This window comes from Bubalus bubalis, chromosome 23 (genome assembly GCF_019923935.1).
Source record: "Bubalus bubalis isolate 160015118507 breed Murrah chromosome 23, NDDB_SH_1, whole genome shotgun sequence".
NCBI lineage: Eukaryota > Metazoa > Chordata > Mammalia > Artiodactyla > Bovidae > Bubalus > Bubalus bubalis.
Genome location: NC_059179.1, coordinates 18,501,581 through 18,525,881, shown reverse-complemented (window position 1 = coordinate 18,525,881; position 24,301 = coordinate 18,501,581). Strand labels below are relative to the sequence as shown.

At 49.3% G+C, this 24,301-nt stretch overlaps 1 protein-coding gene across 1 annotated transcript in view; it reads left to right on the top strand.

Annotated features, from left to right (window-relative positions):
- Nucleotides 1–24,301, top strand: part of SLIT1 (slit guidance ligand 1) — a 178,481-nt gene that overhangs the window by 126,131 nt on the left and 28,049 nt on the right. Inside the window, exons 14-25 of the mRNA XM_025274439.3 lie at nt 7,968–8,131; nt 8,757–8,780; nt 8,916–9,060; nt 9,686–9,760; nt 9,906–10,049; nt 12,881–13,024; nt 13,308–13,474; nt 14,870–15,002; nt 16,015–16,083; nt 19,150–19,221; nt 21,154–21,225; nt 22,062–22,133. Coding sequence (XP_025130224.2) covers nt 7,968–8,131; nt 8,757–8,780; nt 8,916–9,060; nt 9,686–9,760; nt 9,906–10,049; nt 12,881–13,024; nt 13,308–13,474; nt 14,870–15,002; nt 16,015–16,083; nt 19,150–19,221; nt 21,154–21,225; nt 22,062–22,133 — 1,281 coding nt within the window. The remainder of the gene's footprint in view (nt 1–7,967; nt 8,132–8,756; nt 8,781–8,915; nt 9,061–9,685; nt 9,761–9,905; nt 10,050–12,880; nt 13,025–13,307; nt 13,475–14,869; nt 15,003–16,014; nt 16,084–19,149; nt 19,222–21,153; nt 21,226–22,061; nt 22,134–24,301) is intronic.

Sequence of the window (24,301 nt, the reverse complement as noted above, 5' to 3'; positions counted from 1 at the left end):
GGTCTATGCCCAAAGAAAGGCAATGCCAAAGAATGCTCAAACTACCGCTCAATTGCATGCATCTCACACGCTAGTAAAGTAATACTCAAAATTCTCCAAGTCAGGCTTCAGCAATATGTGAACTGTGAACTTCCCAGTTGCTGGTTTTAGAAAAGGCAGAGGAACTAGAGACCAAATTGCCAACATCTGCTGGATCATCAAAAAAGCAAGAGAATTCCAGAAAAATATCTATTTCTGCTTTATTGACTATGCCAAAGCCTTTGACTGTGTGGATCACAATAAACTGTAGAAAATTCTGAAAGAGATGGGAATACCAGGCCACCTGACCTGCCTCTTGAGAAATTTGTATGCAGGTCAGGAAGCAACAGTTAGAACTGGACATGGAACAACAGGCTGGTTCCAAATAGGCAAAGGAGTACGTCAAGGCTGTATATTGTCACCCTGCTTATTTAACTTATATGCAGAGTACATCATGAGAAACGCTGGACTGGAAGAAACACAAGCTGGAATCAAGACTGCTGGGAGAAATATCAATAACCTCAGAAATGCAGATGACACCACCCTTATGGCAGAAAGTGAAGAGGAACTAAAAAGCCTCGTGATGAAGGTGAAAGAGGAGAGTGAAGAAGTTGGCTTAAAACTCAACATTCAGAAAATGAAGATTATGGTATCTGGTCCCATCACTTCATGGGAAATAGATGGGGAAACAGTGGAAACAGTGTCAGACTTTATTTTTTTGGGCTCCAAAATCACTGCAGATGGTAATTGCAGCCATGAAATTAAAAGACGCTTACTCCTTGGAAGGAAAGTTATGACCAACCTAGATAGCATATTGAAAAGCAGAGACATTACCTTGCCAACAAAGGTCTGTCTAGTCAAGGCTATGGTTTTTCCTGTGGTCATGTATGGATGTGAGAGTTGGACTGTGAAGAAAGCTGAGCGCTGAAGAATTGATGCTTTTGAACTGTGGTTTTGGAGAAGACTCTTGAGAATCCCTTGGACTGCAAGGAGATCCAACCAGTCCATTCTGAAGGAGCTCAGCCCTGGGATTTCTTTGGAAGGAATGATGCTAAAGCTGAAACTCCAGTACTTTGGCCACCTCATGCGAAGAGTTGACTCATTGGAAAAGACTGTGATGCTGGGAGGGATTGGGGGCAAGAGGAGAAGGGGACGACAGAGGATGAGATGGCTGGATGGCATCACTGACTCGATGGACGTGAGTCTAAGTGAACTCCAGGAGTTGGTGATGGACAGGGAAGCCTGGCGTGCTGTGATTCATGAGGTCGCAAAGAGTCGGACACAACTGGGCGACTGACCTGAACTGAACTGATGCGATATAATTGACTGATATTTGTTGGTATACCACTTAAATTGTTTTTAACCTATAGGTGTCCTCTCCATCTCCTTTTCCCTTGCACTTGATTTTTTGAAGACACTGCTTTTCTGGATTTGTGGAGTTCCCCACAGTCTGGATTTGCTGACTTCATCCCTTACGGTATAATTTCACATGTTCTTCTGTTCTATGTCCTGCAAATAGAAATTTTCATCTAGGAGCTTGCATCAGGCTCAGGTATTTTTTTTTTCTGGCAAGATGACCTCATAGTATTGTGTACTTTCATCAGGAGGCTCACGATATCTGATTTTCTTTCTTCTTTAATAAACACCACCACAGATTTCAGTGCCTAGACCCACTCCTTTATTAGGGGTCCTAAAGTGGTGATATGATAATTTTAACATTGCTTCTCCATTTGATAATGCTGGTGCAGTTATGCCTTTACAAAAAGTCCTTATCTTTTAGGTGGAACGCTTCAGTACAGGGAAACTTCTACTATTTGGTTAGATTCAGGCAGTACATTCCACGTCTTTAGCTGTGAGCCTGCAGCTTGACTTGACGTGCTGACCCATGGGTCCTTGATGTGTGCCCGATGGGCATTTATTAATATTTCCATGGCCATTGCTGTCATTCTCACCCCCACCACCATTTACCCACTGGGCACTGCTCTCCATCAGCTAAGATCTGCATGGAGGCTGGGAAATAGATCAAGTAGAAGACACAGCTCCTGCTCCCTGGGACCCTGCATGTCAGCAGGGATGTCGGCCACAAAGACAAACTCATTAGAGCCAGGCACCCGCCGGTAGCCCACTCCTGCTAATTAACTTATGTATAGCCAGGGAGAGAGGGAAGGAACACCAGGAGGAAATCTTGCCAAGCACGTGGAGAGACATGGGCAAGATGGGTTATTTTACAAAGCTGGCAGAACATCCGAGAGCAATGCAGTAAGAAGATTTCAGGGCTGGGGACACACACGCAGGAAAGGCTTGCAGAAAGGGAATGGGGCTGAGGATCTCCTGGGAAGTGCTGCCTCGCTTTCAAGGTGGAAGGGTTTCATCAAATAGATTGTGCTCACGGGGAGTGGATTCGATCTGTGTCCATTTACCTGGCTGGATTTCAAGAGTGCTTCTGCCCTCCTGGACACCGTACCTGAGATCTTGGTCACTGCCATGAAGGCACAGAGCTGGAGCAGGGTGTTAGAAGAGGAAGGTTTCCAATAGGTAGAGGTGATAGTAGTATTAATATTGATCGCATTACTGATAATTAATCACCCCTGGCCACCCCAGGCCACTATTCTTCGTGTGTATTATCTTAACACAATAACCCATGGACTAGGTGCTGTCATCCCCGCCTTACTTCTTTTTTTTTATTTTATTTTTTTAATTTTATTTTATTTTTAAACTTTACATAATTGTATTAGTTTTGCCAAATATCAAAATGAATCCGCCACAGGTATACATGTGTTCCCCATCCTGAACCCTCCTCCCTCCTCCCTCCCCATTCCATCCCTCTGGGTCGTCCCAGTGCACCAGCCCCAAGCATCCAGTATCGTGCATCGAACCTGGACTGGCAACTTGTTTCATACATGATATTTTACATGTTTCAATGCCATTCTCCCAAATCTTCCCACCCTCTCCCTCTCTCACAGAGTCCATAAGACTGTTCTATACATCAGTGTCTCTTTTGCTGTCTCGTACACAGGGTTATTGTTACCATCTTTCTAAATTCCATATATATGCGTTAGTATACTGTATCGGTGTTTTTCTTTCTGGCTTACTTCACTCTGTATAATAGGCTCCAGTTTCATCCACCTCATTAGAACTGATTCAAATGTATTCTTTTTAATGGCTGAGTAATACTCCATTGTGTATACGTACCACAGCTTTCTTATCCATTCATCTGCTGATGGACATCTAGGTTGCTTCCATGTCCTGGCTATTATAAACAGTGCTGTGTTGAACATTGGGGTACACGTGTCTCTTTCCCTTCTGGTTTCCTCAGTGTGTATGCCCAGCAGTGGGATTGCAGGGTCATAAGGCAGTTCTATTTCCAGTTTTTTAAGGAATCTCCACACTGTTTCTGTAGTGGCTGTACTAGTTTGCATTCCCACCAACAGTGTAAGAGGGTTCCCTTTTCTCTACACCCTCTCCAGCATTTATTGCTTGTAGACTTTTGGATCGCAGCCATTCTGACTGGTGTGAAATGGTACCTCATTGTGGTTTTGATTTGCATTTCTCTGATAATGAGTGATGTTGAGCATCTTTTCATGTGTTTGTTAGCCATCTGTATGTCTTCTTTGGAGAAATGTCTATTTAGTTCTTTGGCCCATTTTTTGATTGGGTCATTTATTTTTCTGGAGTTGAGCTGTAGGAGTTGCTTGTATATTCTCGAGATTAGTTGTTTGTCAGTTGCTTCATTTGCTATTATCTTCTCCCATTCTGAAGGCTGTCTTTTCACCTTGCTTATACTTTCCTTTGATGTGCAGAAGCTTTTAAGTTTAATTAGGTCCCATTTGTTTATTTTTGCTTTTATTTCCAATATTCTGGGAGGTGGGTCATAGAGGATCCTGCTGTGATGTATGTCAGAGAGTGTTTTGCCTATGTTCTCCTCTAGGAGTTTTATAGTTTCTGGTCTTACGTTGAGATCTTTAATCCATTTTGAGTTTATTTTTGTGTATGGTGTTAGAAAGTGTTCTAGTTTCATTCTTTTACAAGTGGTTGACCAGATTTCCCAGCACCACTTGTTAAAGAGATTGTCTTTAATCCATTGTATATTCTTGCCTCCTTTGTCAAAGATAAGGTGTCCATATGTATGTGGATTTATCTCTGGGCTTTCTATTTTGTTCCATTGATCTATATTTCTGTCTTTGTGCCAGTACCATACTGTCTTGAGAACTGTGGCTTTGTAGTAGAGCCTGAAGTCAGGTAGGTTGATTCCTCCAGTTCCATTCTTCTTTCTCAAGATCGCTTTGGCTATTCGAGGTTTTTTTGTATTTCCATACAAATTGTGAAATTATTTGTTCTAGCTCTGTGAAGAATGCTGTTGGTAGCTTGATAGGGATTGCATTGAATCCTGCCTTACTTCTAAGAAACTGAGGCAGAGATAGACCGACCCAAGGTCACCTAACATCTAGTAGAGCAGGCATTTGTCTTTGGGTATCTCTTCACCAGCACTGAGAAATTAGGTAGCTTGCCTCCGAATTGTGCTTTTTCCCTAAGAATGTGTGTGTTAGTCTCTCCATCATGTCTGACTCTTTGTAACCCCATGGGCTGTAGCCCCCCAGGCTCCTATGAGAACCATGGAGTTCTCTAGGCAAGAATACTGGAGTGGGTAGCCATTCTCTTCTCCAGAGGATCTTCCCAACCCAGGGATCCAACCCGCATCTCCTGCATTGCAAGCAGATTCTTTACTGTCTCATTATTAAAGGCTGTAAAACAAAACTGAACTTCCATGAACAACTATTACATATTAACAACCGAAGTACAGTTCAGAACAAGAGTGAAAGAAATGCAAACCCAAGGTACAATCAGATAGTCTTATTATAGCCTTGGATAGTTAAACCCTTGGCAGAGTCTTATGTCAGAACCAAGCAGATTTAAACTCACCAAATCTTGCTTGATTTATCCATAGCTTTGATATCTGTGGCTGAGGGCCCTGTGTCACAGTATTGATTTTGTAGTTTTACTTGCCCCAAGAGATTAAAAAAAAATTTTTTTTAAAGCTTGGATGAGGTATAACTTACATACCATAAAATTGACCTGTTCTGGGTGTACAGTCCAATGATTTTTTAGTAAATTTACAGTTGTTCAACTATCACTACAATTCAATTTTAGGACATTTCCATTACCCCCCAAAATCCCTTGTGCCCATTTGAATCAATTCCTATTTCCAGCCCATCCCCAGGCAATCACGAATCTAATTTCTGTCTCATAGATTTGCCTTTTCTGGATAGTTCACAAAAATGGACTCATATGATATACCATTTTTTGTGATTGAATTCTTTTGCTTAGCGTAATGTTTTTGAGGTTCCTTCATATTCTAAGCATGTATGAGTATTTGTTCCTTTTTATTGCCAAATAATTTTCCATCTATGCACATTCTGTTTTTCCTTCCCAGTTGATGGACATCTGGGTCATTTCCACTTTGGGGCCATTATGAATAATGCTGCTGTGAATATTTGCTCACACATCTTTGTGAGGACAGAGGGTTTCATTTCTCTTGGAATTTCTGGATGATGTGGGAAATTTATGTTTAACTTTTGAAGAAACTGCCACTGTTTTCCAAAGTGGCTATACGTATTTTACATTTCCACCAGCAACGTTATGAAGGTTCCCATTTCTCTACATCCTTGCCCACACTTGGTATTGATTTTCTTTATGATTATAGCCATCCTAGTAGGTGTGAAATGGTAGTTTATTGTGGGTTTAATTTGACTAATGATACTGAGTGTCTGCCCCAAAGATTTTTAGTTGTGACATCTTAATGCATAATCCAAGAAAGAGACCGGGAATCAGTTTTCCCCTCTATCTTCTACTTTCAGAAATGTCCATGAAAAGAACGGTTGGGCAGCTTGTGCAACCTATTTCTGGGTGTGCCTTTAACAAGATGATTGTTTTTTCCCAAACGTGCTTTTATCCTCTTGAGCATTTTCTTTCCCCAGTTGTCCTCTCTTTACACCTGCTAAAAATTCGACTTTATGTCAGATACTTAGCTTTATACAGAAGTCACTTGCCTTGGTGGGTGGTTGCATTTTTATAGACTGCCTTTGACACAAATAGCCTGTCTTTAAAAAAGTCTGTATTCTACTCTGCACCCCTTGGACATTTTTAATACATGCCTGAATAACATAATTGAGTTGATTTTAAACAGAGTTTTCTGCCAAGATTGTGATAGAGGCAAGCAATTCTTTCAGGCAGAGGCTGGGTACTAAGGCACAGACAGATGTGACGGGCAGCAGGAGCAATCCCAGAGTAACCCCGGAATCCTAGTGTATTTCAGATTAACTACAAATTCTGCCCCGGGGAGGCAGCAAGCACATCTTCTCTGCGTAAACTGGCAGTTTAAATCGGGAAACAAACTATCCAGCAGAAGGCAGAAGGTGTGGGAGGGGTCTGGCACACCTGGTGGAGCTGACAGGAGCCAAGACTCAGGCAGGAAAGGGGGGCGGGCACTGCAAAGAGGAGTGGAAGGACAACCTGGCAGGGAAGGCTGTCACCAGGCATCCTGACCAGTGACCAGAGGGTAGAGTCCGGGAAGGGATGGATGGAGACAGAGTCGCCAAGGCCTGAGCTGAGCTGGGTGCAGACTCTAGGCAAGGGCTCGTCTCGCTGCTTGGAAAACTCTGCACCCCAGCAGGGACCAATACGTAGACGACTGGAACTGATAGCAATACATGGAGGGAGAGTGGTCACAGCATGGCGCGTCCTCTGAGCTGGTCATTGCAGAGGCATTGGCTCTTGGGTACAGGAGCCAGGACAAGTGCTGGGTTCTTTCCCCCTGGCTGTCTTGGTGTAGATAGGAGGGCATGCACCTCTGCACTGGCCCCGACACAGGTGGGCAAGCCGGCTACTGGGAGGTTCAGAAGTGGCTGATCTGAGCCTGCAGGATGCGTGCTTAGTAGCTCAGTCATGTCTGATTCTTTGTAACACCATGGGCTGTCGCCAACCAGGCTCCTCTGTCCATGGTGATTCTCCAAGCAAAAATATTGGAGAGAATTGCCGTGTCCTCCTCCAGGGGATCTTCCCACACAGGGATTGAACCCAGGTCTCCTGCATTGCAGGTGGGTTCTTTACCCTCTGAGCCACCAGAGTGGCTTCCCTTCTCTGCAGGGAAGCCCTGCAGAGTGGTTAGGGCCAAAGGGAAAGGCCCCCCTGTGGTCACTTACAGTGATCTGTGTGCCCTTAGCTGGTGTCACCTGTCAGCTGCCCCCTCCCCACATGTAGCCTGCTGGTAAAGCAGGGAGCCGGTGAGAAGATATGAGTGGCTCTCCAGTAAGTAGCTACTCAACAATGCTTTCTGAGGTTCCTATGTCAAGAGACGTCCTGTAAAACAGTGAAGGGGAGGCAGCCCCATGGCCTGGGGTGGGAATGGAGATTCCACTGAAAGCTGAGGGACCTGCAGCAGGTACTTGGAGACCTCCCAACCCAGCTGCAGGCGCAGCCTTGCCGCCCCGGCCACCACCCCCTCCTGACCAAGGCTGTGGGAGAGACGCTGCTGCTGCCTGGGGCCACAGGGAGGGGACAGTCCAGGACGCATAGTGCCGGGGGCCCAAAGGCCCCTGGATGCTGACCGTCTTGGGTTCTAATGCCCATTCCATCATCTCACTCTTGGAAGGACAGGGGTACCCTGGCTGGTCTCTAGGTTACTCCTGCCTCCACTCCTGTCTGTCACAGGACAGAGGGAGAGACACATGAGTAGAAGGAGAGGGGACAGAGTGAGGCTTGAAGGGACAGCTGGAAGGTCCAGGGGGATGGAGGTCTGGCCCCCTTGTGAGGCTCTGGAAGAGGGTGGGCGCCCCAGGTGGTGTCCCCAGGAGGTGCACTTCTCCGTCGGGGCCAGCAAGGCCCCATTCAGGTGGCCACCAACACAAGTGAGCAGCTTTGTCTTTCATCCCCAATCTGCTCCCTCTGGACAGGCATCTGGCCCAGAACCCCTTCATCTGTGACTGTAACCTCAAGTGGCTGGCAGACTTCCTGCGCTCCAACCCCATCGAGACCAGTGGGGCCCGCTGTGCCAGCCCCCGACGCCTTGCCAACAAGCGCATCGGCCAGATCAAAAGCAAGAAGTTCCGGTGCTCAGGTAGCCGCCCACCCGCCTTCAGTCTGCTCAGGGACCCTGAGGTGTTTCCTGGGTGGTTCCAACAAGGGTGACTGGACCTCTCTGGACCCATGCTGGAGGGTGTAGGACCCACACTGTAGACTTAGATCTACAGGTTCCCAGCCCTTGTCTTACTGAGGCCGGGGGAGGACTGGCTGCAGATCCCTCAGGGAGGACTGGCAAGAACCTAGGTTGCTCTACTCCTAGGACGGTGCTCTTTCCAGACTTAGGAGACACCCAGGAGGCCTGGGAACTCTCCTCAGAGAGATGGTTGCCTCCTCCAGGCTCTGGGGTGGCAGGGGGTCAGCCTCTGAAGCCCAAATGTTATCCATATATACCTGTGAACATTGCCGTGGTTTTGGTGCTCCCTGAGTGGGGTTTACTTGGGGTGGTACCATCCCCACTCCCATCAGTCTGGGCAAGGAACATCTGTGCTCAGCAGCAAGACCTGCACACAGGAGCTGGGTGGGTGGGCTCCAGGGCTTTGACTCGCGACCCTAGCCTGGTTCCTGGGCTGGCTTCTGCTGGGCAGCAGGGTGAGGGCCTGGGCTGTTCCTGCATGTCCTGGACTATCCCAGCATGGTAGTGTTTCTCCTTCTCTCCTCAGCCAAAGAGCAGTACTTCATTCCAGGTAGGAGGGGGCACCAAGGCCAGCCTGGGTGGGATGGTGCCAGTGGGTGGGCAGGGGGCTGGGGCGGGCAGGCCAGGGGGGCAGGGCAGGGCTGCTGGCAGCCCTCTGCCCCTGGCCTCTGCCCTCTCCCCACAGGCACTGAGGACCACCAGCTGAACAGCGAGTGCAATAGCGACGTGGTCTGTCCTCACAAGTGCCGCTGTGAGGCCAGCATGGTGGAATGCTCCAGCCTGAAGCTCACTAAGATCCCTGAGCGCATACCCCAGGCCACGGCCGAGCTGTGAGGGTCTTCAGCCGCCCCACACCCTCACCTACCCCCCAGCTCCCACTGACCCTCCTGGGCCTTCTTTGGGTTTTCCTCTGCTGCAGCTTTCTTTGGGGACCACTGGAGACCCCACCCCAGAAGCATGCCAGCTGCTGGCTCCGGCAGGGAGTGGCCCCTGTGCCCTGACTCCCAGTCCTACACACTCCCCACCCCGCCCCAGGGCAGTCGCTGGGCCCCAGAGCAGGTCACCAGCCTGAACCAGGGCAGCTTCTCTCAATCATGCTTTTGCTTTCTTTGTGGGGACCTGATTCCATTAGCTCAAGTTGTAGCCTAAGCCATTCTTTTATTGTTCTTTTTCTAAAAATATAGATCTGTGCACATGTATATGCATGTGTGTGGATACCTATACACGCCTGTTATTTACATAGGTACATTTCATGGCATTTTTCATGTTAAAATTATCCCCCTTTTACCCTCCTAGCACTTGGCCCAAACTTCCTTTGAAATAGGATCAATTTGCTCGGCCAGAGAAATTCTTCCAGGAATCCCCTTTGTTTGAGTCCCAAATAATCTCAGTTTGGAAGATACTTTAATGTCTGTCCTTTATGGATGTATAAGTTCCCTTTGTTGCCTCTTACAGACGATTAAACAACAATGAGATTTCCATCCTGGAGGCCACCGGGATGTTTAAAAAACTCACCCATCTGAAGAAAATGTGAGTTACCCATTGGCGGGAAGGTGCAGTCAGGAGGCTGGGCAGGATGGGGAAGGGCAATCCTTAGACCTGGTCGGGGTCAGGGCTCTGTGCATGGGGGCTGGGTGCAGGGAGGGGAGTCCTGAACTCCACAGTCCTCTCCCAGCAACCTGAGCAACAACAAGGTGTCGGAGATTGAAGACGGGGCCTTCGAGGGCGCAGCCTCAGTGAGCGAGCTGCACCTGACCGCCAACCAACTGGAGTCCATCCGGAGCGGCATGTTCCGGGGCCTGGAAGGCCTGAGGACGCTGTGAGTGTGTGGCCAGGGAGCAGGGGGGCAGGGGCAGAGGCCAAGTCACAGCGTGGGCACCTGCGTTAAAGGGCAGGAGAGCGAGGGGGTGTCTCTACCCTAGCCCCAGCTTGCAGCAGTCGAGGGGCTGTGGCCGAGGACCCTGGCTGAAGTGTACCAAGTCATCAGATGCTGGTCACTGTGGCACGAGACCTGTCTTCTTGTTCCCTGGGGTGTGGGGTTCATGGCAGGTGAGGGAATGGGGACGTGGGCCCTTCTTGAGGTCTCCCGTCATTGCCCTGCGGTCAGGCTGCGACATCACAGCACATGTGTTTAGTTCAGGAGTGGCCGGTGCTACAGTGGCAGGGACATGGCACGGGGGACTCAAGTGGGTGTAGGTGGGAGTCTGGGACCCCATGACTCAGAGCCCAGGCAGAGCTCTCCAGACGTCGGGAACCAGCCACTCCTCCGTGAATCTGCAGGGAGCTCCTCTCTCGGTCCAGGCAGCACCAGCTCTTCAGGTGACCGTGTAGACCTTTAGAGCCTCCAAGAGGCAGTGCGGTCTTGTCAGACTTGCCGCAGGGCCAGACGTGCTATATCTGCGCCGTCCAGCCTGGTAGCCACGTGTGTGGGGGGAGCACTTGACATGTGGACACGGCTATGGAGGCACTGACTTTTGAATTTCATTTTAATTAATTTAAATCTAAATGGCTGCACGTGGGTAGTATCTACCATGTGGACAACACCTCTAGAAGCCACCTGCCTGGATTTAAATCTCAGATGGCAGTAAGGCTATAGATTTGTTTTCTGAGCACGTGTCATGGAGTTTATGTAAGGTAAACAAATACATGAGAGGATTCCCTGTGGACTTTTGTCTGTTTTACAAAAGGTTTTATTCTGCACTGTTTTGCAGCTTTTTTTTTTTTTTTCCACTGGTGTGGCAGGTTCTTCATAGAGGGCTGCCTCGTTCTTTTTTATACGTGCCTACAAATTCTTGAAGGGCCCACATGGCTCAGTGGTAAAGAATCTTCCTGCTAATGCAGGAGATGCAGGAGACACAGCTTCAATACATGGGTCAGGAATATCCCCTGGAGTAGGAAATGGCAACCACTCCAGTGCTCTTGCCTGGGAAATCCTGCGGACAGAGGAGCCTGGTGGGCTACAGTCCATGGGGTCGCAAAGAGTTGGACATGACTGAACAACTGAACACACATGCAGTATTCCTTGAGAGAGGGTGCCGTGGGCATTCAACCAGTCACTTGAATTCTTTCCAAGGAAGACTTGGAGTAGACAGGAGAGAGGAAGAGCTAGTGCTGGGACAGAGCCTGCAGGAGTGGTGCAGGCACAGGAAAAGGAGTGCCCATAACCCCTCCGCTGGTCACGGTTAATTATTGACACACACATACACATGTGTACCTACATGCATACACACGTACACCCACATACATGCATGCAAACATACAGACATATCTTAATGAAATCCTTGAATACATTTTATTTAGTAATCTTTTTTTTTCCTTAAACGTAATGTGAGCATCTTTATGATTTCTTTTGAATGATTATATATATTACATAGGGCTTCCCTGGTGGCTCAGACGGTAAAGACTCTGCCTGCAATGCGGGAGACCTGGGTTCAATCCCTGGGTCTGGAAGATCCCCTGGAGAAAGGCATGGGGACCCACTCCAGTATTCTTTCCTGGAGAATCCCCATGGACAAAGGAGCTACATAATTATTAGAGATTAAGGCTAATTCTAATTTTATTACAAGCAATTCTGTGATTAATGCCTTCGTCATGAAATTCTATGCCCATTAGGAATTATTACCTTAAAGATAAATCCCTAAAGGTAGACCTGCTGGGTGGAAGCACAGAGGGCTGGGTTAGGGTTCCTGGTGCATCTCACCAGGCGCACTTCCAGAAGGTCCCCAGTAGTTCTCCTGCCAGCTGTCATAAAGGTGCCCATCCTCTTACCCTCTTGCCAACCCTGAGCCTTATTGTTATTATTATTATGTGTTTAATGATTTTGTAATTTGTCAGGCAAAGATGCAATATCAGTTAAATGTCCTTGATTACTAGTAAGTTTGAACATTTTTCAATGAGTGTTCATAAACTTTATTTCTGTCCATTCATGCTCATGACTCATTTATTTTATAGCAGAAGTTTGTGCCTTTTAATCTCCCTCACCTAGTACACCCATTTTAATTTAAACCATTCAACTTCTTTTGTGAATTGCCTATTTTATGTCAGGCTTGATTTTAGTTTTTGTGTGGGAAAGAGAATAGAGTCAGGTGTTCAAGGACAAACAGAGACTTTTGCAGCTATAAATGAGGAAGAAGATCGTTCTGGAAGGAGATCATAGCTGGGGAAAGGTGTGGGGATGCTGGCTTGGGCAGCAAGCCTGAAGGACAGAGAGATGGAGAGTGTGACCATCCCTGGGGAGGCAGGCAGGTGCTGGTCCGGGGCTGGGTAGTAAAGAGTTTAAACAGGATTCTGTGCACAGTTTAGAGGCTGCTGTGGGCTTTAGGCTGGAGAGTGACATGGCCAGGTTTAAGTTTTAGGCAAGTCTCAGGTGTTGACCGTGGTGCATGGCCTGGAGGTTGGGGAGGCTGTGGGCACCCGGGGATGAAGGTGATGGTCGTCAGCATGGGGGGCCTGTGTGGGCAGGGTGGAGAGGCAGGCATCTCAGAGGCAAGCAGGCCAGCAGAGGAGCGCTGGTGTGGCGCCGGGCTCCCCTCTCTGTGGCTCAGCGTCCCCGGAGGGAGAACCTGTGAACTGGCCGCTGGTGGCCAAAGTTCAGGGCAGGCGGATGGCCGTGCGGCACAGCCCCGGCTCCCCCTCCTCTCCCGGCCGTAGGATGCTAAGGAACAACCGTATCAGCTGCATCCACAACGACAGCTTCACGGGCCTGCGCAACGTGCGCCTCCTCTCGCTCTACGACAACCAGATCGCCACCATCTCCCCGGGAGCCTTCGACACGCTGCAGGCCCTCTCCACGCTGTAAGTGCGGCTCCGTGGACGCAGGGCGGCGCGGGTGGGGCTGAACCTCCGGAGCCCCGCTCGCTCGTCCCCCTGCAGGACGCAGCCGGTCTTCTGAGGTTACTGTGAAGGACTCAGGCGTTTGGGTCCTTGCGCGTTAACATGCAACCTCCTAGAAGCTGCTGGCGGTCCGGGAGTGGTGGGCGACCGTGTAGCCAGCAAGTGGCGGGCGGGAGCCGGCTTTGCTGGGACAAGTGCGTCTGGCGGGGGGCGATTTCATGGTTACACCCCACCCCTCTTCCAGAAACCTTCTGGCCAACCCTTTCAACTGCAACTGCCAGCTGGCGTGGCTGGGCGACTGGCTGCGCAAGAGGAAGATCGTGACGGGGAACCCGCGGTGCCAGAACCCAGACTTCTTGCGGCAGATTCCCCTGCAGGATGTGGCCTCCCCCGACTTCAGGTGTGAAGAAGGTAATGAGTGGGCACCCCCCGCGTGGTCACGCCCAGAGAGGAGGGGTCCCCTGGGGAGGGGAGAGGCGAGGAGCATGGACAGCCACTCAGTCCTGCGCCTGCCTCAGCCTGGTGGGGTCTCCAGTGGGCTTGCTGTTTTAAAAAATGGGGAAATACAAAGGAAGGGCATAAATTTTACCTATTAGCACCTCGCTCAGAGAAAATCATAGTTAACATCTTAGTGTAATTTCTTTAAGTATGTTTAACCCAGAGACCTACCTCCTAGCTGTTCCTAAGGGCTCCAGGCCATGGATTCAGCTTGTCTGCAACACCCACCCGGACTCTCTTAGGGGCCCCCATCCTCCATACTTGGGTCACTTCTTGGGTCAGTGTTCTCTTTTCCCTGAATCCTCTATCTCTCTCCTGGGGTCATGTCCTTCTCTCCCTGCACTCATAGAATCTAGCCTATCCCTCCATCCCCCGCCTCCCCCTCCAGAGCATCACACACAGAGGCAACTGTAGGAAGCAGATTTTTACCAAAAGTGACAGAGCGAGGTCTTGTCTTGGCCCAGCTGTCTGTGTTCAGGAGCCCCGGCACTGGGGATTTCTCCACCTGCCTTCAGCTTCAGCCTCCTGGCTTCTCCCCACCTTTCTCAGCACCTCCTATCCTCTTTCCAGTCTGCTTCCTGGGACCCTAGTGTCCTTATCGTCCCTCTTACACTCAAGCAGAAGGAAGGAAGCAACACAGAGGGTGCTCAGTACTATTTATTGAATACATGAATGAATCTGTAAAGGATGTTGGGATGGAAGGGGCTCAGATTCTGGGCCAGCCAGACCTGGGTACAGACTCCATGTTGCTTCTGATCAACCTCCGGACCTGAGCAAGCTATTAACCTCTCCCAATCTCAGTAAGATAGAAAGTCCTTCATTCCTTCACTCAGCTGACCTGTTTGGAGGCTGATATGGGCCAGGCCCTGCTCTCAGTGCTGGGCCCCTTCAGTGAACAGAAAAGAAGAAAGGGACACAGGTCTCTGTCCCCATGATGCTCACATTCTAGGAGCAATGGTGGTCCCCGTTTACCGCATCATTAAAGAAATTACATTTGGTACAGTGTCTGGCACACAGTAGGTGCTCAAGAAATGATGTGGCCACCATCCTCCTTTGCTGCTGTACCCGGGTGCATCTCAGGTCTGAGGTGGAAGAGGTGAACCCAAGACTGATTCTAACCTCAAAACAGATCCAAGGGGCTTTGGCTGTGGTGGAGGAGGGCTGCAGCCAAGAGAGGACTGGCTGGTGTACAACGTAGTATCAGCAAGAGGCCTCTGTTCCAAGGTGCCCTGAAGCGGGGCGCTGGCTGCATGAGGCCCTGAGGAGGCCTGTCCCCTCACTGACGTGGCTGCTCACCTTCCTCCCCAGGCCAGGAGGAGGGGGGCTGCCTGCCCCGCCCGCAGTGCCCCCAGGAGTGCGCCTGCCTGGACACCGTGGTTCGATGCAGCAACAAGCACCTCCAGACCCTGCCCAAGGGCATCCCCAAGAATGTCACAGAGCTGTGAGTAGCCCCCACCTGCTGGCAGGACGAGAGGGTGACCAGGACCTCTGGAGGGTAGACAAGGCATCCTAAGGGCTGCTCTTGGTGGGGCTGCAGCTCCAGGAGCTCAGGTCAGCCTTTTGATGGCTGGTGGTCGTGGGGGTGGGAGGGCAGGTCACAGCATCTTGAATCCCAGGCTGTGCCCTATAGACAAGGGGAGCCCTGGGAAACTTGACAAGGAGTTTAGCGGCTGGGCTTTAAGGACAGTGATTGGGTGGTGGTGTATGTAGTAAGAAGCAGAATGGAGGCCCAGGTGCGGAGAACAGAACAAAGCTGCTGCAGGAGACCAGGCCTGGGGGCTGGTGCAGTCAGGGAGGGGGATATGAAAATGGAACAAAAGGGAATGATGAGAGACCAGTGGGTGGGAGAAGCTCGGTCAGTCACAGAACTGGCTGCAGAGGGAGGTGGAGATTCCTGTCAGCGTCCTGCGCCTGGATGGTTTAGAAACATGCAGTGTGGTGTTGATGGAGTCAGGGGAAGCCCATGTGGTTGTGAAAACACAGAACTCAGGTCTGGGAGTGCTGGGGTCTGGGACCAGCCTCAGGCACCTCACAGACCTCGCAGACAGAGGGAGGGACCTGCGTGCTGCTGAGGGCTGGCAGGTGGGTATTAACATGCCAATCAGACCTATTTGGCCTGAAAGATTGGAGAGAGCGAAGGGCAGAGGGTCCTGGATTGAGCCTGTGGTGCCCACTGACAGGGAGGATGCTGAGGGGCCGGGCAGGGGCTCAGGAAGGAAGCCATAGGAGGCTTCTCGTGTCCGTGGCTTTCACCAGGTTTTTTGGTGGCACCTTCCCACATGGCCTGATGTCTGTATTTTCTCCTCCAGTTAGTGATTCAGGGCCAATCGTGTAGGCCATAGGTAGGAAAGGACATGGGTGAGAAGGCCCTGGCTTCGGGGGAAGGTTCTTGCAGTGCTGGACTCGGCATGAGGCTGAGGTGGCTGCACTAACTGCGGTCTTCTCTCCTGTAGCTACCTGGACGGGAACCAGTTCACGCTGGTTCCAGCACAGCTGTCCACCTTCAAGTACCTGCAGCTTGTGTGAGTATCCTGGCCCGTCTCAGAGGACAGGAGGGCTGTTGCAATCTAGCTATTATTGCTCCATCTTTCCTGGAATTCCCTACAGACCCCACTCCGGTTGACCCATTTTTTCTTTTTTTTTTTTTTTTAGTTGAAGTATAGTTTATGTATTCTTGGCTTTCCTTGTGGCTCAGCTGGTAAAGAACCCTCCTGCAATGTGGGAGACCTGGGTTTGATCTCCCAAACCTGGGTTGGGAAGATCCCCTGGAGAAGGGAAAGCCTACCCACTCCGGTATTCTGGCCTGGAGAATTCCATGGACTGTATAGGCCATGGGGTCGCAAAGAGTCGAACACCACTGAGCGACTTTCACTTCACTTCACATAGTTTATGTACAATAGTATATGTTACCGGAGAAGGCAATGGCACCCCACTCCAGTACTCTTGCCTGGAAAATCCCATGGACAGAGGAGCCTGGTAGGCTGCAGTCCATGGGGTCACGAAAGAGTTGGACACGACTGAGCGACTTCACTTTCACTTTTCACTTTCATGCATTGGAGAAGGAAATGGCAACCCACTCCAGTGTTCTTGCCTGGAGAATCCCAGGGACGGGGGAGCCTGGTGGGCTGCCGTCTATGGGGTCGCACAGAGTCGGACACGACTGAAGTGACTTAGTAGTGGTAGTAGTATATGTTACAGGTGTACAATATAGTGATTCACAACTTTTAAAGGATATACTCTATTTATAGTTATTATAAATATTGGCTATGTTCCCTGTCTGGTACTGATCCGTTTTTTAATTTCACTGCATCTTGTTGGGAACATCTGTGCATAGAACTGTTTTGCCACCTAGTGGCCATTCTTGGGAATTGCATTGTTCCTGGCTGGGGTTGGACTGGGTCTGCTTCTGCCCACACCATCCCCGAAGTGCCCCTCGAGGCTGATAATTACTATTAATGAGGGTTATCCTTGCAAAGGCAGGAGCCAGAGCAGAAGTAGAGAGTTATGGAGAACTTCTTGATCCAACCTTGGCTTCCAAACCAAATATGAGATACGGCAGCCTCAAATACGCATCTGTAACTAACTTTTTCTTTAGGCTAACATCTACTATTCTATTATTTCCACCTTTGACCTTTCTACTTCATGAAAATGTACAAAGTAAGCCTCAGAATACGGTTAGTTCCTCTTAGCCTTCCAGCGTAATTAACAGCTCACTTCAATTGTCTTTGTCTGCCCATTGGCCAGATTCCGTCAAAAAGAAGCCCAGAGAATGTTTCATCTTAAGTGCCTTGGAGCACTGCTACTCAAAGTGTGGTCTGTGGGTCAATGGCAGCTTGAGAACTCTTTGTAATGTGCCTGCAACTAGATAAAGAACTTGCATCAGAATTTTTATCAACACAGTTTCTTCCGTCACTGGGAAAGGATTGCTGTGGAAAAAATGTTAGCTAATCTAAGTTGTGTGTTTAACGTCATGTTGTGCTTAGTTGCGTCCAACTCTATATGACCCCATGAACTGTAGCCCGCCAGGCTTCTCTGTCCATGGGGATTCTCCAGGCAAGAATACTGGAGTGGATTGCCATGCCCTCCTCCAGGGAATCTTCCCAACCCAGTGGTCGAACCCCGGTCTCCCACACTGCAGGTCAATTCTTTACCGTGTGAGTCAGCAGGGAAGCCCACAGGTGATTGCATTTTGGCGCAGGTCCCTTGTTTGGGGACATTCAGTTCAAGTTCACATTGAGTAGCACTGGCTTAACGGAATTTTGACACTCCCGTTTTTCTGTCTTTGCTAATGACCTAGCCATTGTGTTTTGAGTGATTGTTCCAATGGCGAGGTGAAGATGGTAGGTAGAGTGCTTTGTGGCTGACAATAGAGAAGGCAATGGCACCCCACTCCAGTGCTCTTGCCTGGAAAATCCCATGGACGGAGGAGCCTGGTGGGCTGCAGTCCATGGGCTCGTGAAGAGTCGGACACGACTGAGCAACTTCACTTTCACTTTTCACTTTCACCCACTGGAGAAGGAAATGGCAGCCCACTGCAGTGTTCTTGCCTGGAGACTCCCAGGGACGGGGGAGCCTGGTGGGCTGCCGTCTATGGGGTCGCACAGAGTCGGACTCGACTGAAGCGACTTAGCAGCAGCAGCAGCAGTGGCTGACAAAGAGAGAGAGGGCACTTTTTGGTCTAATTCGAGGCAGCTTCACTAGTGATGTGGATATGCTTGAAGAGGAAGGGAGTGAGAAGGGACCAATGCCAAGGCAGTTAGTACTATGAAACTGCCTGTCAGGACTGAAATACCAGCACCTCCTTATCACTGGGAAAGAGAGGTCTGGCTGGGACCACAGAGGAGGACACCGTCTGTGCCTGATTGGCGGGGGAAATCCAGGAGCATCCAGGAGGGCTGAAGGACTAAAGGAAGAGGAAGAGCAAGAACAGGGCTTAGTGATGACCATCCCTTAGGGGTGGGTGAGAAAGAAGTGCAGCTGAGTGGTAAGGGGGAGTGCGTGAAAACTGGAGTCAGAGGAGAGATTTGAGAAGAGGGTCAGCACTGCAGGGTCACTCTGAGAGTACATTTAGTGACCAGGGCCTTAGGGGCCAATGGACGAGGGTCTGACTCTGGCTGAACCTCCTCCCAGCTGTGTGACCCTGGGTGGGTCACCTCATCACCCCGAGACCCTGCCCCTTCTTTTGTAGAATTGGTTCACTACCTCTCCTGCAGGATTATAGGGAAGGGGAGTGAACGAACCCATGTAAGGTGCTAGTGAGAGAGAAAGGAAGAGAGCCCCTGACACCTGGCAGTTGAGAGACCCGGATGCCCTTGGTGGGAGTATTTCCATGGTGGGCAGGGGTGACGCCAGGGTGCAGGATGAGGAAATAGAAACCCGGAACCCTGGAGACAGGGAGGGAGTTCAGGGATCAGAGCTGGGGAGCTGTAACTGGTTGTGAACCAAATGCCTCTTCCATCAGCTCCCTCCTGTCAGTGGTCAGAGCCACTTGCCCACCTGGCTGGGGGATGGCTGTGGCCAGAGTGGGGAGGGGAGGAATCCTTTCTTTCTAAATGATGATACTGTTTTTTTTCTTCTGTCTTTTCCAGGGACCTGAGTAACAACAAGATCAGTTCCTTAAGCAATTCGTCCTTCACCAACATGAGCCAGCTGACCACTCTGTGAGTCCCGCGGGGAGTAGGGGGGGCTCATGGTTACCAGGACTCTCCCCAAGCCCCGGTCATGAGCAGGTGTCCCCACGTAGCCTCCTCAGCCTCCAGGGAGGGTGCCAGGGCCTGCCAGCCAAAAAGACTTTTCAGAAACATTCTTCTTATTGTGAAATGCAGCATATATATGGAAAACTGCGAAAAACATAAACATATAGTTTAACAAATAGTCATAAAACTAGCACATGTATAAATACCTAAGGCAAAAACTAGAATACAGCCAGCACCCCAAGAGTCCTCCTGTGCCTTCCTGATTCTTCTTTTCTCTCCCTGTGTCTGAAGCAGTCCCTACTCAGACTTCTACAATGATCTCTTCTTTGGTCTTTATAGTGCCATCTACATATGTATTTCTACACAATGAAGTTTAATTTTGCCCATTTTTGAGCCTTATATAAATTGAATCATATAGGGTATATAATCTTTTATGTCTGTCTTCTTTTATTTTCCATTGTGTCTCTGTGAAGCTGTGGTCTCTTCATTTTCGTTGCTATATAGTATTCCTTTGTAGGAATATGCCATATGTTCCTCATCCATTCTACTCTGATGGATATTTGGATTGTTTCCAGTTTGGACTGTTGTGAATGGTGACTCTGAACATTTTTGTGCCTATGTTCTAAGATATTTTAATGATTGCTTTACTTATATTCCAAGCAATTGGTTGGAAAGTAGTAACAAGCATCGCTTATATTTGCCTGCTTAAGAATTGTATTTTGTTCACCTTCCCAACACCTCATTTTACAGATGATGTGCCAAGAACTTAAGAACTTTCCCTTAGGTCCTACTGTGGTCAAATAGCAGAGCCAGTACCCCAAAAGACAGGTTCCTGACCCAGGCAGGCCCCCAGGAACAAAATGTGGGCCTAAGGCCATGGAACGCTGCACTTTCCTGCCCTGGGTTCCCACTTCAAAGTCTTCATGAGCCTATTGACTGAAAGAAAAATACATAACATAAAAGTTGAGTTAAGCCTGGAGACAGCCTCTCAGATAGGTCTGAGAAACTGCTCTGAAGAGGTAAGGGAGGAGCCAGGATACAGAGGAACATTTTTTCTGAGAAAAACATGTAGTCACACATCAAAAGGTTACTGCTAATCACAAAGAACATATCTCAGGTGAATGGCTTTAGTGCTTTTCTGCCTATGCAAGGATGCAAGAGTCTGGGGTCATTTGAATTTTTTTCCTTAGATTTGCATGTTAACTCTCTAAAGGCCAGTATATTCAACGCACAGAATGTTTCCTGTCTTTCTCCTTTCTGAATTCCCCGCAGGGTGCACCGTCAGTAATGGCCTGATCCTTGTGGAACTGGATTAGCAGGCAGTTTCTTTTCTCTTTATGAGCCTGTGTGTGAAGCTGCCACGGCCTGTGGCACTGGCTGTCCAGAGGGGCGGCTCTGCCCCCGGGGAGCACGTGGGCATAGTTGGGAACTTTTGGCTGTCACAGCTGGCGGAGGGCAGGGGGAACCCCTGGCATTTCATCGTCAGAGGCCAGAGGTGCTGCTCAGCACCCCTACAGCACACACGGGCACCCCCTCCCGCCCAACAAGGAATTGTCAACAGTGCTGAGGCTGAGAAATCCTGGGCTAGGCGATCCTGGCAGCTGTAAGGAGGAACAGCCCTTTCCTGTGATAAAAATGTCTCATTTCTCTTGTTATTATTTTAAAAATAGCTCTAGTGAAGTATAATTAATATCTAATAGTATATTCTTAAAGTGTAAAAGTTGACATATTTTGATTTATGTTCATGCCCATGGAATCATCACCACGGTCAAGATGGGGACCATCTGCATCAGCACCGGAAGTGCACCCCTTAATAACTCTTCCCCCTTCCTCTCTCCCTTCCCCCACCCTCCTCTCTCTTCCTTCCCCCACCCCCCTCTCTCTTCCTTCCCCCAGGATCCTCAGCTACAACTCCCTGCAGTGTATCCCTCCTCTGGCCTTCCAGGGGCTTCGCTCCCTGCGCCTGCTGTGAGTCTTCCCGTTCTCCATTCCTCCGGGGAACTCTGCCCCACAAGGGGCCTCCTCATCCCCTGCTGGGCAGGAAGGTCCCCGTGTCCAGGGCCCCAGCAGGGCCAACTGTGTCCAAAGTGGAAGGCCAGTCCACTCTCATTCGGGTCCCTAACGGAGGCCCAGGAATACATGGGAAACTATGGGGAACGCTCACCCAAAGTTGCATAGACAGTAGGGGCTTAGTCTCCTGTCTCAGAGAATCCAGCAACCAGGGGCTGCTGCCGGCCCCAAGTTGTGTTTGGCATATACGTGCGGGGGCAAGTTCCTAGGCATTCAAGATAAGGTAGCCCCTCGCTGGCATATGAGTCTCCTGTCAAATGGTGAATGTTGAACCTGCTCTAAAGAATTCCCACTGCGAGGTGTGGCCTGTGCTCACAGCACGGCCTCTGGAGTATCCTTGCCCCAAGTCCTCTGGCAGCCACCTGGGGCAGGGGGGCATTCTATACCCTCAACCAGGGTCTCACTAGTAGCTTCCCTACCGGGAAGAAGCCTGTCCCCCTCAGGCTCGCTGGCTGAGTTAGGGAGGGTGTGTGTCCATTTGTCCTGTGAACAGGCGTGGTGCGTGGGTTAGTTACGACAGCACAGGCGGGGGCCTCCGGAGGGGCTGAGGGTCGGCGTGGTCTGTGATAGTCACAGAGTCTGTGCTAGCCTCTCCTTGCCTGTGGCCATCCTAGCAGGATCTCTCACTCAGGGACCCTCTCCCTCAAACACGCCCCTCTCAGCAGAGGGCGTCTCTCCATCAGTTCCCGAGTCTCTGTGTGAGCCTGAGTCCTGACGGCCTCTTCTCTCTTCAGGTCCCTGCATGGCAATGACATCTCCACCCTCCAAGAGGGCATCTTTGCAGATGTGACTTCCCTGTCTCACCTGTAAGTAACTCTGACCCAGTCCTCAGCACCTCTTTGTATTTAAATGGAACTTGGATTCCAAGAAAGATGTCACCTCTTGAGATTATTACTTTTAATTTAGCTCGTGAGCTTCAAATGCTTCCTGTTTCAGACTCTTACCCATTCAGATGGGATTGAGAACAGTTCCTCACGAGCAATAATAAAAGTAGTCAGGACCTTGTGTTGACTGCCGAGCACGGCACCTCCATCAGCTAATGCAGCCCCCCAGCACTCCTACAACATAGCTACCATTATTCCCATTTTCTACATGAGGAGGCAGGTCCAGAAATTTGACACGCTCACCCAAAGTTGCATAGGGCAATAATAGGGGCTGTCTTCAGTCTCAAAGCCTGTTCTCTGAAGCACGATGCCAGTATTGTGCCTCTGACTTCACATGGTAGGTGATAAGCTCTGGAAATTTAGTACCCCCAAGGAGTGTAATTGGCATAATTGGATACTAAAATGAAATGTAAATGAAGGTGAAAGTCGCTCAGTCGTGTCCGACTCTTTGTGACCCCATGGACTATACAGTCCATGGAATTCTCCAGGCCAGAATACTCGAGTAGGTAGCTGTTCTCTTCTCCAGGGATCTTCCCAACCCAGGGATCGAACCCAGGTCTCCCGCATTGCAGGCGGATCCAACTGAGCGACTTTCACTTTCATTGGATGCAGAAGGGCTTCTAAAACCATTTAGCTGGCAACACCAAGAACATTCTTAAAAAGCAGTATGCTCAGTTCCTCAAAAGGCTGAATGTAGTACCATATAACCCAGCAATTCTACTCCTAAGTATGAATCCCAAAGAATTGAAAGCAAAGACTCAAACTGATACCTGTACACCCTGTTTATAGCAGCATTATTCACACAATAACTATACAGCAGAAACAACCCAAGTATCCACAGACAGATGAATGGATAAAAAAATATGGTACAGTGGGATATTATTTAGCCATAAAAAGGAATGAAGTTCTGACATGTGAGCAGACCTTTAAAATATGTGAAATAGCTAAGACATAAAAGGACAAATATTGTGTGATTCCACAGAAATGAGGGACCCAGACTAGTTAAATTTGTAGCTACAGAATGAAGAATGGTGGTTGCCAGGAGCTAGGAGGAAGAGGAAAAGGGAATTTGTGTTTAATGGGTAAAGAGTTTCTATTCAAGGTGATAAAAAAGTTTTGGAACCAGATAGTGGTGCTGTGTACTCAGTCGTGTCCAACTCTTTGCGATCCCATGGACCGTAGCCCACCAGGCTCCCCTGTCCATAAAATCCTCCCTGTCCATGAAATCCTCCCTGTCCATGAAATCCCCCCGTCCATGAAATCCTCCCTGTCCATGAAATCCCCCCGTCCATGAAATCCTCCCTGTCCATGAAATCCTCCCTGTCCATGAAATACTGGAGTGGGTTGCCATTTCCTTCTCCAGATAGTGGTGATAGTTACCCAATATTGTGAGTGTAATTGATGCCACCAAGATATATACTTAAAATGGTCAAAATGGCAAATTTTATGTGATAGGTATTTTACCATAATTTAAAAATGAGTGTGTATAAAAGCAGTGGGCCATGAATTACGATTAATTAGGGTCATCCTAATTCTGAAGGTGGGGCCAGGCACAGAGCAAATATGTCCTTTCCTATTGTCTTATCTATAGGTTGAGGTCATGTTCAGCCAGACGGATGCACCTGGGACCCTGGGCATCACCACGTTCTCATGCTCTCTGCCTCACAGCCAAGTGGCCAGGGCCCAAGTAGGCAGGCAAATCCAGATCAGAGAGCTTTCTGGGGTCCCTAGCATCTCTGCTTGAAGTTCATTCACTCAACAACCTCCCTGGATTTTCTCAGCTCTAAGATTCATCATTTCCACATTTCAGTCTCTGAGATCAGAGTGTATCTTACAGATCATCTGTGGGTACTTAGTGAACACCCAGGACTGATCTTTAGGATGGACTGGTTGGATCTCCTTGCAGTTCAAGGGACTCTCAAGAGTCTTCTCCAACACCACAGTTCAAAAGCATCAATTCTTCGGCACTCAGCTTTCTTCACAGTCCAACTCTCACATCCATACATGACCACTGGAAAAATCATAGCCTTGACTAGACGGACCTTTGTTGGCAAAGTAATATCTCTGCTTTTGAATATGCTATCTAGGTT